Raw genomic sequence first — 18,345 nt, 5'->3', positions numbered from 1 at the left:
CTGATGAGGCTTACCTTGGAAGCCGTCCTTACACTTGCACTCGAAACCGTGTTCCCCGAGATCGATACACGTGCCGTTGTTGCAAGGTTTCGTCGCGCAATGGTCAACGATAAGGGTACAATTAGGATCCCTGTAACCCTCGCGGCATTTGCACTCGTAACCGGCGATACCATCCACGCAAACCTTGCCGTCGGGACATATGATATCGACACAGTCGTCCACGTTTATATCGCAAATCTTGCCCTCAAAGCCCCGTGGACACTCGCAGACAAACTCGCGCCGCAGCCGCGATATCACCGAACAATTCCCGTTATTCTGGCAGGGATTTATCGCGCAGACATTGTACTCGCGCTCGCAATTCTCGTCCATGAAATCCTTCGTGCAGTTGCAAGTGTAGCCGTTGATTTGGTCGATGCAGGTGCCACCGTTCTGGCACGGTTGCGACAGACACTCGTCCACGTTGATCTGGCAGTTTTTCCCTGTTGAAACGAAGATGCGTTTCAATAAACGACGCGCCAAGTTGAGTGGAACGCTTGTGCATCCCGAGTGCTTGTAGTAGTTACAATGATAGCTATCGTAAGAAGCTGTCGGCCGCTTACGGTCATTTAATTACAGTCATTACCGCACGCGCTTATCGCCAATAAGTAAACGAGTAAACGAGTAATGAGAATTCCTAAACGAGGATGGTGAACTTCTGTTTTTAAGGGGAGGTTCTGGTCTAGAGCCCCAAAAAATAGGTGATATTTAGGAATTAATTAAAGGAAAACTACTATATATAATTTAATGGGACTTGTTGCATTGTATTAAGGATGTCTTATGTTATAGAAATATATTTTTTGTTTTATAATTAATCAGTGCAAACAGCCCTGGGGAGTCGTTAAAGTTAAGGCGTCAAAAAATTGATCCAAATCGGTGGGACCTGTATCTCTAAAAGTTATTATCCGATTCGACTGAAACCTTTTTTATTTTGAAGATTATTCTTTTTTCTAGGGGGGGGGGCTAAAAAAAATTACAAAAATTACATTTTTTTTAGAAAATAACGACACTTCACGTTTGAAATCACTTTTCCCTGTATTTTTCGTCCTTTCAACGCCTTTAAAAATTATAAATTTTCAACTTTTTGTAATTTTTTTAGTTCCCCCCTCCCCCTAGCCAGAAGTATATTCTTCAAAATAAAAAAAGTTTCAGTCGAATCGGATAATAACTTTTGGAGATACAGGTCCCACCGTTTTGAGAACTCTGTTTCGAGAAAAGCGCGTTTAAAGTTTTACGTGGGCGCCGAGTGGCCGGTTGGTGCCCATGCATTTGCTGCTACTCAAATGCCTATAACTTTAGGAATTTTACGAATTTCAACAAATCCTTTTAAACACGTTTTCCTAAAAGGTTGAACATTCGAAAAATGAAATAAAAAAAAAATCGACATTTAGACCAGAACCTCCCCTTAATGGCTCACGGATGACGGGGTGAGTTGATACTCGATTAGTGTCGGGCGCATACGCGTAACAGATTGTAGATATAGTAGAGCGTATGGTATAGAAAACGGTGAGCAAGGCTTTGCGCATATAGAGGATTCGCGGATAGAGCGATTACCAGTGTATCCCGGAAGACATTGGCAGTAGTAGCTATTGAGTTGGTCGATGCAGATGCCGCCGTTGCGGCAAGGATCACTGGAGCACTCGTCCACGTCGGTGGAGCACTCAAGGCCCGTCCATCCTGGCTCGCAGGTGCAATAATAGCCGCCGGGCTGAGCGGAGCGGGACGCAACAAACAAAGCAAGAGGCCACATAGAGATACATTCGACACGACACGGTTGATTAATCGGCTGGCCGTGCATGCAAAGCCACGTGCAATGGTCTCACTCACATAATCGTGGCAAGCGGAAGCTTGCTTGCAAGGTAGATCGCGACAGGTGATCGGGTCCTTGCACTGGGGCCCCGTCCAAAATCTCGGGCACTGACACATGATCCCGAAAAGCGTCTCGAGGCAAGTGCCGCCGTTGTAACAGGCGGAACACCAATCCGAGGCGGGCGATAGGCATGTCGCTCCTGACAGGCAACACGTGGCACAAAACGGCAAAAAACACAAAACACTTAAGCATACAGAATCTCACGGCTGAAGGATCAAAAGGGAGTTAGTTGCGGGGTCAAGAAACTTGTAGTTGTTAGCCATGTTCCGTTGTTAACATTCATACGTATCGCAGGCCTATTTTGAACGTAACAGTGGTTTCAGCGCGAATGAGTCTTCACAACTGTGCGTATATACATGATAGGAATGTTTAACTCGTAGTAAATTATGAAAGGTTTAGCCTACAGATGTTTCGGTTAATTACAATGCGTGTACTGTTCCAAAGCGACTGCTAGGAGTTGAAATGTTCCGCACGTTCCGGCCAACTTTGCTTTGTGTTTCGTGAAATGTACTTTGCCTCCTGCTTACCTTTCCATTCAGGCGGGCAGGTACAATTATAGCCGTCCTTGTTACTAGTGCACGTTCCGCCGTTAGTGCACGGATTGCTGGCGCAGTAATTGATAGTGCAATTCGGGGGATTGCCCATGAAGCCAGGATTACAGACGCATTGGGCCCCGTGCGCGTCTTCGACGCAAATACTGTTCGGTAGGCACGCCGCGTTCTTGCACACGCTTTTGCGCTCGCAGTGGCGGCCTGCGTACCCGGCTGGACAGCTACAGTGGTAGGAGCCCACGTCGTCCACGCAATCCCCGCCGTGCGCGCAGGGGTTTGACAGGCACTCGTTCAAGTTCAGCTCACAGTTTTGACCCTCGAAACCGTTCGGGCAATGGCAAATGTAACCACCGTAATTGTCGTAGCACACGCCATTGTTCAAGCATGGATTTGCCAAGCACTCGTCAATATCTAGTTCGCAGTTCCCACCCTCGTAGCTACAACAGAAGCGATATCGTTAATTATATATTCCAGGAACGATTCATAGACATACCGAGCAATAGTGAGGTCTAAGGTACGTCTACACGACGACAGTTTTGTGTCTAGATCAAGTGCCTTTTGTGTCTAGCTAGAGCTAGTCGCAGTGTCTTCAGTCGAGCTCTAGCTACAACAGTGTCACGGGCTGCTCTAGGTAGTTTCCAATTTTCCGGACATTTTTTTGAGTGTCGCACACACTTGATCTAGACACCAAAGTGTCGTCGTGTAGACGTACCTTTATACTAGTAAATATTGCAAACATTATATGCTGATAAAAGGTTAAGATACGTATACACGACGACACTTTTGTGTCTAGATCAAGTGCCTTTTGTGTCTAGCTAGAGCTAGTTGCAGTGTCTTCAGTCTAGCTCTAGCTACAACAGTGTCGCGGGCTGCTCTAGGCAGTTTCCAATTTTCCGGAAATTTTTTTGAGTGTCGCACACACTTGATCTAGACACCAAAGTGTCGTCGTGTAGACGTGCCTTTATAATAGTAAATATTGCAAACATTATATGCTGATAAAAGTGTTAAGGTACGTATACACGACGACAGGTTTGTGTCTAGATCAAGTGCTTTTTGTGTCTAGCTAGAGCTAGTTGCAGTGTCTTGAGTCTAGCTCTAGCTGCAACTCCCGCGACGATAGGTCGAATTAAGTGTCGCGGGCTGCTCTAGGCAGTTTCCAATTTTCCGGACATTTTTTTGAGTGTCGCACACACTTGATCTAGACACCAAAGTGTCGTCGTGTAGACGTACCTTTATACTAGTAAATATTGCAAACATTATATGCTGATAAAAGTGTTAAGGTACGTCTACACGACGACACTTTTGCGTCTAGATCAAGTGCCTTTTGTGTCTAGCTAGAGCTAGTTGCAGTGCCTTCAGTCTAGCTCTAGCTGCAACTCCCGCGACAATAGGTCGAATTTAGTCTCCCGGGCTGCTCTAGGCAGTTTCCAATTTTCCGGACATTTTCTTGAGTGTCGCACACACTTGATCTAGACATCAAAGTGTCGTCGTGTAGACGTGCCTTTATACTAGTAAATATTGCAAACATTATATGCTGATAAAAGTGTTAAGGTACGTCTACACGACGACACTTTTTTGTCTCTAGATCAAGTGCCTTTTGTGACTAGCTAGAGCTAGTTGCAGTGTCTTCAGTCTAGCTCTAGCTGCAACTCCCGCGACGATAGGTCGAATTCAATGTCGCGGGCTGCTCTAGGCAGTTTCCAATTTTCCGGACATTTTTTTGAGTGTCGCACACACTTGATCTAGACATCAAAGTGTCGTCGTGTAGACGTACCTTTACATAGAATGACTGCTGGACGCTGGGAGATGTGAGAAGACTTGTCTTCATAATTTTTTACGTGGAATCTGATAGTATTACAGAAACACTTTTTCTAAGATAGGGGCCGTCCTTAAATTACGTAAGGGTTATTTTTGCGATTTCTTACCCCCTCCCTCCCCCAGTATAAGAATTCGTAAGATTTGATATTGCAACCCCCTTCTTACGCAATATTTTTTACATTTAATTTTTTCACTTATTCAAATTTTTTTAAAGATTTATATAATTCCTTTAACTCGCTTCCGGGAAATTTAAATTAAATTTACTTTTCTGGAACATTAATGATAGAATTTGTATTTATTGAAAATCAGATTAAAAAATATTACGTAAGAACCTACCTGACTCCCCCCCCCCCTTGTAAGAAAGCGTAAGAAATTCGCGACCCCCCCCCCAAAGCCTTGCGTAATTTAAGGATGATCCCATATTTCCAGGATGAACGACTGCAAAATGTGTAATTATTTCATTTTGTTATTCTGAGATACTTTTCTCTTCTTTAAGAGGATTTTATGATTATTTGTTAATTTCTCACGGCAAGCAAAGAATTGTATAGCATTCTATTTGAAATCAAGCTGATTTAATGCGATATAAATAGCTTACTATTATGTTGAAGAATTTAGATTTTTTTTTCATTGATAGTATCAGACTCTACATAAAAAATAATGAATTCATACTCAATAACAAATTCCTCGTATTTTGTACCGTTTAGCGATCCGTACATAGAACACTAATCTGGAAAACTCTATCCATCTACTTATATAAAATAGAATGTAGGTCATATGTTCCCTATTAATTCCTAAACCCTTTGACCAATCTGGACCAAATTTCGCACAGTTACTCTCTAGAACTCTGCGGTAAATATAGACCACCATGGAAGCTGCCCCCCCCCCCTCCCGATTTCATCCCCCTTGACACTTTCTAATCATTTGAGTTCAGCGCATTATTATATAAGTAAGCATTGTGTAATGAAGTATATGTAAGTACCTAAGCATTGCGTAATAATCAATATTTAGAGCATAATAAATGGTGTTATACAGGGTGTTTCACTACAGGTCGTAAACGTTTTAGGGGCTGATTCTACAGGCCAAAATAAGACGAAAAAAATATATATATATATATATAAAAGAAGAAGTCCTGACTGACTGGCTGACTCATCAACGCCCAGCTCGAACCGTTCAACCTAGGAATATGAAATTTGGAAGGTACAGTGTTTTCATGACTTAGGCATCCACTACGGAAGGATTTTTGGAAATTCCATCTCCAAGGGGGTGAAAAGGGGTAAAATGTACTTCGTCGGTCTCCCTAATATCTCTTAGGCCCGATTAGATATCAACTTGGTTTTTACTTCGAAACGTTACAAATCCCTAAAAACCAATTTTAGAATTTTTCCCTAACCAACCCCTAAGGGGGTGAAATGTATTTTTACGGATTGCTCAAAATATCTTAAGCCCGATTAGATATCAACTTGGTTTTTACTTCGAAAGGTTACAAATCCCTATAAATCAATTTTAGAACTTTTTCCTAACCAACCCCTAAGAGGGTGAAATGTATTTTTACGGATTGCTCAAAATCTCTTATCCCCGATTAGATATTAACTTGGTTTTTACTTCGAAACGTTACAAATCCCTAAAAACCAATTTTATAATTTTTCCCTAACCAACCCCTAAGAGGGTGAAATGTATTTTTACGGATTGCTCAAAATCTCTTAGGCCCGATTAGATATCAACTTGGTTTTCACTTCGAAACGTTACAAATCCCTAAAAACCAATTTTAGAATTTTTCCCTAACCAACCCCTAAGGGGGTGAAATGTATTTTTACGGATTGCTCAAAATATCTTAAGCCCGATTAGATATCAACTTGGTTTTTACTTCGAAACGTTACAAATCCCTAAAAACCAATTTTATAATTTTTCCCTAACCAACCCCTAAGAGGGTGAAATGTATTTTTACAGATTGCTCAAAATCTCTTAGGCCCGATTAGATATCAACTTGGTTTTCACTTCGAAACGTTACAAATCCCTAAAAACCAATTTTAGAATTTTTCCCTAACCAACCCCTAAGGGGGTGAAATGTATTTTTACGGATTGCTCAAAATCTCTTAGGCCCGATTAGATATCAACTTGGTTTTCACTTCGAAACGTTACAAATCCCTAAAAACCAATTTCATGATTTTGCCCTAATCATCCCCTAAGTGGGTGGTGAAAAGGGGTGAAATATGTTTTCACGGAGTCCTTAATATCTCTTAGGCCCGAAGCGAACCGCTGGGGTATTTTGCTAGTATGGAATAAAATTCTTGAATATATTACACGCCCAAAAGTTCAAACTTAAATTCCTCAAAAATGAAACTGCCTATTAAAAAATTCTATTCTACATTTTCTGCTTATTATGCTCTGTAGAATTACCTCCTAAAAGGTCACCTGCAGTGTAAAACCCTGTAGACATAAAAAGCCCGTGTAGCGCAGGTTACTTTAAGGTAAACACTATAATATAAAATACAAAAATACGCAATGAAAGCAATCAGACGTTACATATAATAGACTACTTTCTTCGGACTTATAAACTAACATTAATTAACGATCAATATAGTAAACGTACCCTGTCCTATCGCATATACAGGTATAATTATTAATACCGTCGATGCAGGCTCCGCCGTGCTTGCAAGGATTCGAGGAGCACTCGTTAAAATTGGTCTCGCAGTTTTTCCCCGTCCATCCCGGCAAGCATTCGCACTTGTACTCGCTGTCAGTGAGCGCCAGGCAGGCACCGTCATTCCTGCATGGACTTTGCTCGCAAAGTCGCACGCCGAGCTGCGACTCGCAGAACGTCCCGGTGAATCCCGGCTTGCAGGCGCAGCTGAAGTCTCCTTTCTGATCTTCGCTACACGTGCCGCCATTCCGACATGGGGTGTTCTGGCAGGGCGCGCCTGGTGAATTTGTTACAGAACACCTTAGAGCGTTTAACGGCACGGCAATGGTGAAAATTAGTGAGAGGGGTGCAGGCGCAGCTGAACGATAGTTTTGTGCGGAAGCATGAGACAACGCACCAGTGACCCCGAAATTTAGAGACCTGTCCGCCGATCCAGAGCAATGCGAGAGAAAATGCGATAACGCGACAGTATTGATCTCGGACGCATGTTTAAAGCAGGCAGCGGAAATGTCAGCAGAGTTATCGTTGGAAGAGAGGAGAATGCCGCGATTGGAAGCGTTATTAATGTGAAATAATGGAGTCCTCTTTCCCAGGTGTCTCACTCTCGGCGTATAAATTAAATGGCTGATGCGGCTGGGCACTCATGCGGGACACTGAGGGCAAAGTCGATTTTCGTGAATGCTCCAAAGGCCAATTGCATAATTAACCGTGGAATGTTCACTTTCGATAGCAGGACAGTGTCATTTCGATGGAAGTCGGTAACCGCAAGCATTTCCATGGGATTCTAGGCTGATGAAGAATAAAAAGCAATGTCATGCAGCAACCATCGATGAAGACTAGAAACAGAATTCGTGGCCAAGTAGTGTTCCATTATTATTTAATTATTTTATTCTCGGAAGTATATGTAAAGTGTAATTATTCCATTGCTGGTGACTCGTCAAGGAAAAGTAAGGAGAAACTAAGCTAAATGCAATCAGGAAATCATCCCCTAGTCACTTAGGTGGGTCAATTAAGTTCTCCTCTTTGCTCTTCCTGTCTCAAATCACAATTTATAATAATCCTACAAGGCCGTGGACCTGTTTCTATCCTCCAGTCTGTGCGAAAACCCCGTATATTCGACGTCGAGGTCTACCATTGTCAATTTGACAGTTGTTGCCGGAATATCGGGCGTAACAGTGGCACTCGTAACGGTCCTGCCGTGACACGCATTTACCATGCATCATGCATGGCTCGTGGTGGCAGAAATCTATGGTGGTAATTGAGCTGGATCCTACGCCACCTCCGAGTCCGCTGGTACCACCTGGAAGTTTCGTAGAAAGATCTGGCATGCAATCTACTGTTTACTTCATGTAAGTCGTGGGCACGGTCACGCGCGTGATTGCGAGTCTACGCAGGAACAAGCTAAATGTACGTGATCTTCACTCGGAAAGTGTGCGCTTGCTCAAATTCTACGGTTCACTAGCGGCTTTTTGTAAAGAAATCAACTTTTTACTCGAGAAATCTTACTCTTACAAGGGGAGGACATCATGTGGTAGACAACGATTTTTATGAGCCTTGGCAGGATGGATCTATGTTGGAAATAAGTAAATAGGTGTCCGAGCGTTTCTGTCAATGGGCCTTAATAATAGAGATATTTACATGGAAATTATTTAAAATTTCATAGTGGCAGGGGGGGAGGGGGGTAGTGGGTAAAAATCCCACACTACCCTGGCGCCACGGGGGGATTTCCCTCTGGAGGAGTCGCGGTGCCTTTTGAAGATTTCCCCAGGTTTAAAACAAATGAATAAAAAATAATTTTAATTTTTTTTTAACCTGGAGATATCATCAAAAGGCACCCCGGCGCCTCCAGAAGGGAATTCCCCGCGGGCGCACAGTGTAACGAGTGTACAGGAGAAAAAATCAATTTTCCATTAAGATACAGTTATTTACATGTAATTGATATGTTAATCATATTTATACGCAAAATAATGAATTTTTAACATAAAATAATTCAGTAAAATATATTTTTGAACAATAAAAATAGAACGATTAAAATATGTATTTTTTTAAATATATTTGAACACAAATTATTAATAAACATATGAAACAATTATAAAAAAAATAAAATTAATTTTTTAAATAATTCGTATTGATAATAAATTTTAAATTATTCATTCCTATTATACATCTTCGTCTCTGTATCCGTTGAATCTGAAGGAATTCGAAGCTCAGTGTCTTTTAAAAATAAATATTCTAGCACAGATTTGTCTAGTTTCTTCAATTTATTATGTGTATTTCGGGCGCGTATTTAGGGTACGTGACATATCCTATGCACTTTGTGCGCATTATATGTGAATCGGAACGCACGCTTTTTCTTATGTGGGAGCACCCGGGAGCAGATATAATTTGTACCAAATTAAAGGCCATAAGAAGAACTAATTGTAGTAAAAAAATGAAAGAACCGTTATGTTTCGTTTTTTTTTAAGTCTCTCTAGAATTTAGAAGATGCGACAAAAATAGTAATAATTTGAGCCACGTATCCATATCTTTAAATGCAAGAATTTTTAATTAATAAAACGAAAGAAGGATATATTTTGCTTATTTAAAAAAAAAATAGAAAAGAACTTATAAATACAGCAAAAATGCAGTGAGTAAATGTTTCCTATGTGTAGTCTGTGGCAGCTTGCGTTTGGTTATTCGACTTTCTATGCAAATACTACCCTTAAATCCGTTATTTATGTTACTAAATAAGTTATAATGTTTTTATGTCAGAGGAGTGTTTACTATCAATTCCACGAAATAAAATACAAAATTTCAAAACTTACATTTTTGCTTTTTGAACACGTGCCGCGACACTGTGTAGCGCTAGGGTAGATGGGGGATTTTTACGCACTAAAATTCCATGGCCACTATGAAATTTTTAATAATTAACAACTAAATATCTCTCTTCGGACACCTATTTACTTATTTTCGGCATAGATCCATCGTGCCAAGTCTCATAAAAATCGATGTCTATCACATGGTGTCCTCCCCTTGTTAGTGAGTATTACTAATTTACCTAGCTTCTATTAGTTTTCAATTACCTAATCTCCATTCTATTCTACAGCAATTTAAGATTGCGTGTCAACTATCCTTCAGTTAAAGTAAATATGCATAATGTTGCTCATAAACGATAAAACAAAACGAAATGTATATTTAAGAAATTTGCTCCTTGCGAATCACGTTGGAAATATGTAACAACAATAGTAAAATTAAATTAGTCATGTCGTTTGTCGAAAAATTACACGTTTGAAAATATTTCCTGCGATTAACCCTCAGTGGTCGCGACTTCTTATAATCACAAGTCGGTCACGTGGGCTTCGCAGTACATCAGCGTCATTTTTGAGTTACCATTTTCGTACTTTTGAATCTTTTAATTTTTAAGTGACAATTATACATTCGTAATACTCATACGTTGAAATTTATATTTGAAAAAATAGTTGCGGATAAAAGCGATTTTTTTTTAAGATGCACCAATTTTTTAAATTTTATTACTCAGGTCTAAAAATTTACAGAAATATTGGCAAAGACGTAGCCTGGGGTGCGATACACACTGTGTGACCACGAAGGGTTAATAGGGTCGCTAAGTTGTTCTTACTAATTTAATTTTCCAAATTAATTTAATTCATTGTTACGTTTGAAACCCAGTTTTCTGAGCGACGTTCTTATTTCTTGAGTACTGTGATACGGTATTTACTAGAAGAATGTCGAAATCCTTACATCCTTTGTTATCCGCGGGACAGGGACCAAAGACAGCTCCATTATTGATAGTATTGTTAAAGAGAATACTAGGACCTTGGAGAATGCATCCCCTGAATCCTTCTCCAACAATGAGGGATCCATTCATGTCGTAGTCGGGAAGCGTAAGAATTGCAGCATTATACGTGGCATTAGCAATAACCTAAACAGAAAATCTTCAATTCAACATTCTATAAGCAGTAAGAGAAAGAAGCAGTCATTGCACTGTTCGCTAACAATTAAATACAGACACAAATAAAAATTTTTTTTTTTTTAAACGAACATGAATAAATGCATGTTCAACAGTTCTAGACTTCTGCGTGATAATTTTTCAAATTCAAATTAAAAATGCTATAGTTAGACTATTTGTTATGATTAAATTAAATACAGACACAAGTAAAAATGTTTTTTTTTTTTAAAACGAACATGAATAAATGCATGTTCAACAGTTCTAGACTTCTACGTGATAATTTTTCAAATTCAAATTAAAAATGCTATAGTTAGACTATTTGTTATGATTAAATTAAATACAGACACAAGTAAAAATGCTTGTTTTTTTTTTAAAACGAACATGAATAAATGCATGTTCAACAGTTCTAGACTTCTACGTGATAATTTTTCAAATTCAAATTAAAAATGCTATAGTTTGACTATTTGTTATGATAAAGTCACTAAGGCCCTAATGATTTTACGACATTTATAATTATTCATTGTGTATTGAATATTTTGTAAAGATAACTTTTATCTTGGTGCAAGACACGCCACAAATTGTAATAAGTGAAAAAAAAACAGAAAAACTAAAAGTTAGAGCCAATTAGGGTTTATACAAAAATCGACTTTCGAAAAAACCGGTTTTCAAATTCCACTCTTCCCCAAAAACCTATTCACAAAAAATATAATTAAAATAGAAAATAAATATTTTTTTTTAAATATTTTTTTTTAATAAATATGGAATTATAAAAATATATCAAAATAAAATATACTTTATCTATACAAAACCAAATAAATAAAAAAAAACTAAAATAACTAAACTCCGTACAAAATATAAATTATAAATCTTTATTTCATTTAGTATTGCTCTTCCGAAGATATGAACTCGGGAAGATTAGTTTTACAGTAAACTGTTACCTACTACAATAAATGCTTGTGTCCGAGGCGATTTCAGGTAAAAATGTTAACTTTCTTAATTAAATAATTAATTCATTTTTACATATTAATTCAAGTATATAAAACCGGTTTTTTAAATATGAAAACCGGTTTTCGAATTTTACAAATTTATAAAAGAAAACCGGTTTTTAAACACGATTTTTAAAAACCGACAAACCCTAGAGCCAATTTAAGTTAGTTTCTAATTTGATCGATGACATCATTGTTTAGCTGGAAACGACGACATGTTAAGAGGAGGTTCCGGTCTAAAAATCGATTTTTTTTATTTCATTTTTCGAATGTTCAACCTTTTAGGAATACGTGTTTAAAAGGATTTCTTGAAATTCGCAATATCCGAAGTTATAGGCATTTGAGTAGCGGCAAATGCATGGGTAACCCCCGGCCACTCGGCACGTAAAACTTTAAAAGCGTTTTTCTCAAAATTGGTGAGACTTGTATCTCGAAAAGTTATTATCCGATTTGACTGAAACGTTTTTTATTTTGAAGAATATACTTCTGTCTAGGGGATGGGGGGGGGATTACAAAAAAATGAAAATTTATAATTTTTAAAGGCGTTGAAAGGACGAAAAATATAGGGAAAAATTTATTTCAAACTTCAAGCGTCGGTATTTTTTTATAAATGTCATTTTTGTAATTTGTCTGCCCCCCATCCCCTAGACAGAAGTATATTCTTCAAAATACAACAAGGTTTCAGTCGGATCTGATAATAACTTTTGAAGATTCAGGTCCCACCGATTTGGATGAATTTTTTGACGCCTCGACTTTAACGACTCTCCAGTGCCGTCTGCAATGACTAATTATAAAACAAAAAATATATTTCTGTAGCTTAAGATATCTTTAATACAATGCAAAAAGTCCCATTAAATTATATATAGTAGTTTTCCGTTAATTAATTCCTAAATATCACCTATTTCCATGGGCTCTAGACCGGAACCTCCCCTTAAACATTTCTTTCTACAGAATATATATATATATATATATATATATATATATATATATAATTTCAGAATCGGAAACAAGCTGAAATCCTTTCCTACCTGAAGAATAAAAACGATAATTTGATTCAGAGAAAAGATCAAGGTCGTAACATAGACTTTTTCCCTTTTAAATGGAACCATAGGTTTTTGTACATAATTCGTTTTTCCTCATTCCGGATGCACAGGTATGAGAGTGGAACCGTAAAAAGTGAAATATTTCACGAGATACTTATAATTCTATTTTAAGAAATCAGGTGATTAGAGCAGTAGTTCAAATGTCCCACTGTTACAGCGTAAATATTTTCTTCCTCGCCTATTTATATTTCCGAGTTTCGCAGCAGTTACATTCGAGCAAGTGTTTTTAATTCCACATTTCACGCCACCTATTGAAATACGTATAAGGCACGCATGGTCACGGTCATCAGTGCTACGTGACCAAATAAACATAACTTTAACATGCGGTTTGAGTGTTCGAATGAAGACATCAACTATGAAGCATCTCATAAAGCATTTCATTCTTAATTCTCAGGCTTTAGTAGGGGTACTTTTGTAAGAAGAATGGCGAGAAAAAACGATTTCAGTAAAAAGGACCACCAGCTTTATTTAAAAAAAAAGAGTGTCAATATATACAGGGTGTCCCACTTGTAGTGAACATCTAAATTATTTTCGCTGCTATTGAAAGTAAGAAAAAGTGACTAACAACAAGAGGACTATATATGATTTGAGGACGTGCGCCTGGTGATGATGACGAAAACTCCCCCAAGGTAATCTTGAAGGTCATTGCAAGGTCATCGATATTGTTTTACATATTAATTGTCTGCTTTTTATAATGCGACGAGTTCAACGACCTTCGGCGTCATCACCTTGAAATGACTTTAGATGGAAAGGATAGTCAGCTCATAACTTCACCAACAACAACATCCAATGTGCGTACTCCATATAAGATTCTCTTATATAAGGAATCATATCGAAGTGACATTCGTCGATTTTCATGCGGCTTTTATAAAAAATAGGTGTGATAAAAATATTCGACAGGTATCTTTTTTTATCGGCTGACATTCGTGTTGAAGGGGTGAAAACAGCCCGCAAAGTGGAGGGTGAGAAACGTGTTTGATTGAATATCTTGGAAATTACTAGAGCTAAGAGAACGGTGTAAATGGGAAAATTGTGTATTCTCTAATAAGGAATGCAGCTGTGCAATCAGATTCCAAACAACTCAGTTTGTTTATATAATACATTTTAAAAAGCAGAATTTTTTGGAAATTGTTTGCACAGCTGCATTCTTTATTAGAAAATACACAATTTTGCCATTTACACCGTTCTCCTTCAACATGAATGTCAGCCGATAAAAGAAATACGTGTAAAATAGTCTGCAAGAACTACTTTATACCAAACTTGCATCAAAATCAGCGATTGTCACTTCGACATGGTTGCTTGTTAATCATTTTCTCTTATTCCCAATAGCAGCGGAAATAATTTAGGTGTTCATTATAAGGGGAACACCCTGTATATACCTAGGAAAGAAATTATGTCATAAAAAGATAGTCCTTGTTATGACATTCACCTCTCTCTTCTATCCATCCCTTGCACCCTCTCTACAATTTGTTCCACTTTCTAGAATCGTCCTGTGTATTACCAAAATGAAATTTAAAAGCATGTAAAATGAATATTTCCCGAACATTCGAAAGAAATATATTGTTTCTAATATTAAATAAATATTTTTTTTATATTTGGACAAAATATTTTTTCCATAATATAAAATGAATATTTCCCGAACATTCAGAAAAAAATATTTTGTTTCTAATATTAAATAAATATTTTATTTATATTCGGACAAAATATTTTTTCCATAATATAAAATGAGTATTTCCCGAACATTCAGAAAAAAATATTTTATTTCTAATATTAAATAAATATTTTATTTATATTTGGACAAGAATATTTTTTTCTAATATAAAACGAATATTTTCAGTATATTTGGAAAAAAATATTTGGTCCTTAATCTAGAATAAATATTGTATGCATATTTAAATATTAAAAACAGATTCAACCTCTTTTTAACCCTTAACTGGTATCTTGGGGTCGCTCATGACCCCAGGCACGCAAAGTTCGCTGCAAAATTTTTGCTTGTCTAAGCTTGTAAACTGTTTTTCTAATTAATTTTATAATAATAGTTTAACTTTCTAGGTTTCTATTATTTTACACATTACCTAAGAACAAAATATTCATAGAGGTTGATTCAGGGTCGACTTTACAAATTTCTGTGTCCTTTTTTATTTGGGGTCTGCCACGACCCCAGTATACCAGCCACGTTTGCCAAAAACAGTATACCAGTTAAGGGTTAATATTGCCCATACAGCACACTTCGTTGCAGAGTCATTGCCGGAACGTTGCAGGACTACATATTCATAATGTTGCCGCAACATTGCAAATATACACACCTGCGATATTGCGAAGGCGGACATAGGACTGAACCTGCAACGTCTCTGCAATGTTATGGTGCAACATTGCAATCTTGCACCGCATCATTGCAGACACGTTGCTGCAACGTTATGGTGCTGCGTGGGTGGATGTATGTGTATTCAATATTTTGTGCTAGTAGGTGTTAGGTCTGGGTTAGGTCTGGGTTAGGGTGCTGTGTGGGTGGATGTACAGTGACTCGCATTAATATTCTGACACTTTTTAAAATCGCATACCTTTTTTAGAATTGGTCCAAACGACTAGATTTTTTTTGAGAAGCTAGAAGGATTAGTTTGCTAAATGACGTATTTGGTCGTTTTGAAAAAAAAATATATTTGTTTGGAATAGCGAAAAGAATAGTAAAGGTCGATTTTTAAACTTTTTTTGTGAGTTTGTAATGAAAATTTAAAAAAAAAAACCGTTTGTAAATTACAGTAAGTTGTACACGTGCCTAAAATTTCATCAAAATCGGTTAACGTTGCTCCGAGCTAAAAATGTTTAAAGATCGCAGAATAAGGTCGAGAATCGCTGATTTCGGGAAATTTCGATTTTAAAAAGTGTCCGAATATTAATGCGAGTCACTGTATGTGTATTCAATATTTCGTGCTAGTAGGTGTTAGGTCTGGGTTGATCTTGATTACCTGCGTATGACCAGCCGCGTTTAAAGTGAGATTCCCGAGTCTGAAGAACAGGTTCACGTTGTGCCAGGCATTGTTCAGCAGCCTGGCGTTGAGTCTTGCTTTGTAGCGTTGCTGATCGACGATGGCCACGAAGAGCAGCCCATCCGGGGTCACATCGAGACTGATCGAGTCATCGTTGTACTTCTGCATGAAGAGTCGGCCACCCTCGCAGGTTCGAAAGCTCAGGCCGCTGTGCCTATGCACCGACACGAACGAGCCGAGCTTCAGGAAGGTGGAGCCATTGAAGTAAGCTTCTCGGGGATGTTCATCGTAGCTTTTGTGTCTAACGTCTTGCGGCGCTTCGTCCGTGACCACTAATAAGCTAGTCAGTACTGAAACAGAATTCTCTTTGTAAGTCCCATCTCGCGGCACTATTTTGTTGTGGCGAAAGGGGCAAGTGTAAACTTGTTCAAAGCCTTTAAAATTGCAATAGACAATTTTGCAGTACAATCAGGACGAACCGGTGCTCTGTCTTCGACCAAACAATCATCCCAGGCGGAGACTAGAATTACCTATTCAAACGAATCAGAATAATGGACCATTTGATTTTTAACACGTTGCTGGTTATACTGCCTGAACCTCGTTGCAGGCATAAGCTTCGAGGGGAGTAAAACTCTGTGGTTTTTAAAGCCACTGTATCGCGAGTAATTGTCCAGGGCGGAGGTTTCAACGATCGTAAAGTTTAGCCGAAAGTGGGAAAAATGGGAGCCAGTAATCGACGAGGTACGTGTCTGTCCCAATTCGTGTTATCAACACTGGCTGCAACTTCGGTGAGATAGTGTGCAGCGAGCGCGTTTGCGTCCCCATTTACTGGGATCAATGTGCGTCGAAAGATATTGCTCGTACGTCCATCCAAATGATAAAATGCCCCGAAATTTGTAGAGCTACTGATAGGCAACCAATTATCCAAATAATCGCTCGTGTTTCCTCGATGTGTAATTTAATGGACAGCACCGGGCGAATGTAACCGAGCAAACAGTTCCCTCTGCTTGTTGATTGCGATACTTTTATCACTCACAGTTTTGTTTATTATTTCCAAACACCCAGTTTGTATTAAAATTTGTTAAAGTTACTGCAATTTATTCACCATCCCGTCCTCTATAAACTATTCGATTAATTTAATGTTAATTCATTGAATCGTTTAAGTCCGAATGCACATGTCCGGCACTGTACACGTTATCGATACGCGTTCTCTATCCACTTACGTTTCAATTATTCACGAACCATAGCTCTTGGCCTCTCGCTACACATACCGACAGACTTTAGCAATATTAGGTCGTTATGTAAATAATGCAGCTTCGCCTAGAACCGTGCAATAAAGCAGAGAAACTAGACATGTTGCATCAGGAGCTGACGAGTGCACTTGGTACATTTTGTTCATACGTAGAATCACGAATCTAGAAACATGCGCCGGGGTCGTAATTGTCCGAGCGATTTCTTCCCACCTTTGTTATTCCGAGGGCAATGGACGGTTTCAGTGCTCCTCGAGGTAGTAATATTTTCTAGAATCTGCTGTGATAAGTAGGTACGTACTCTTCGTCATTCGCTAACAGTTGCTTACTTTCGCTTAGGTCGCTCAGCAAAGAGTGACCCCAAAACGAGGCCTTTTTTAGCCCCTTTTTGGTCCCACGATCGCAGGTGTCAGAATTAGCCACGAAAGTCAAAATTTAACAAAATTGCGCGCATTCGAACTTCAAGTTTCGAAATTTTCCATTCTTACTTGCAGTTCGAATGCGCGCAATTTTGTTAAATTTTTACTTTCGTGGCTGATTCTGACACCTCCGATAGCGGTACTCATAATGATTAAGAATCAGAATATTCGAAATAAATATATTGTTTGTAATATTAAATAAATATTTTTTTTATATTTGGACAAAATATTTTTTCCATAATATAAAATGAATATTTCCCGAACATTCAGAAAAAATATTTTGTTTCTAATATTAAATATTTTATTTATATTTGGACAAAATATTGTTTCCATAATATAAAATGAATATTTCCCGAACATTCAGAAAAAAAATATATTTTGTTTCTAATATTAAATAAATATTTTATTTATATTTGGACAAATTATTGTTTCCATAATATAAAATGAATATTTCCCGAACATTCAGAAAAAAAATATATTTTGTTTCTAATATTAAATAAATATTTTATTTATATTTGGACAAATGTTTGTTTCCATAATATAAAATGAATATTTCCCGAACATTCAGAAAAAAAATATATTTTGTTTCTAATATTAAATAAATATTTTATTTATATTTGGACAAAAATATTTTTTTCTAATATAAAACGAATATTTCCAGTATATTTGGAAAAAAATATTTGGTCCTTAATCTAGAATAAATATTGTATGTATATTTAAATATTAAAAACAGATTCA

At 37.8% G+C, this 18,345-nt stretch overlaps 1 protein-coding gene across 5 annotated transcripts in view; it reads right to left on the bottom strand.

The window, feature by feature from the left end:
- Positions 1–18,345, bottom strand: part of Crb (cell polarity complex component crumbs) — a 96,943-nt gene that overhangs the window by 11,611 nt on the left and 66,987 nt on the right. For 2 of the 5 annotated variants that reach the window (XM_076818208.1, XM_076818209.1), the window contains exons 2-9: positions 15,918–16,288; positions 10,655–10,835; positions 8,049–8,216; positions 6,866–7,193; positions 2,434–2,894; positions 1,864–2,045; positions 1,591–1,744; positions 15–479 (exon numbers count right to left, since the gene is read on the bottom strand). In XM_076818208.1, the coding sequence (XP_076674323.1) occupies positions 15–479; positions 1,591–1,744; positions 1,864–2,045; positions 2,434–2,894; positions 6,866–7,193; positions 8,049–8,216; positions 10,655–10,835; positions 15,918–16,288 (2,310 nt within the window). The remainder of the gene's footprint in view (positions 1–14; positions 480–1,590; positions 1,745–1,863; positions 2,046–2,433; positions 2,895–6,865; positions 7,194–8,048; positions 8,217–10,654; positions 10,836–15,917; positions 16,289–18,345) is intronic. The other 3 variants (XM_076818211.1, XM_076818212.1, XM_076818210.1) reach the window with 2 other exon arrangements.

Source organism: Andrena cerasifolii, chromosome 8 (genome assembly GCF_050908995.1).
Source record: "Andrena cerasifolii isolate SP2316 chromosome 8, iyAndCera1_principal, whole genome shotgun sequence".
Classification (NCBI taxonomy): Eukaryota; Metazoa; Arthropoda; class Insecta; order Hymenoptera; family Andrenidae; genus Andrena; species Andrena cerasifolii.
This window is presented reverse-complemented; position numbering and strand designations above follow the sequence as displayed.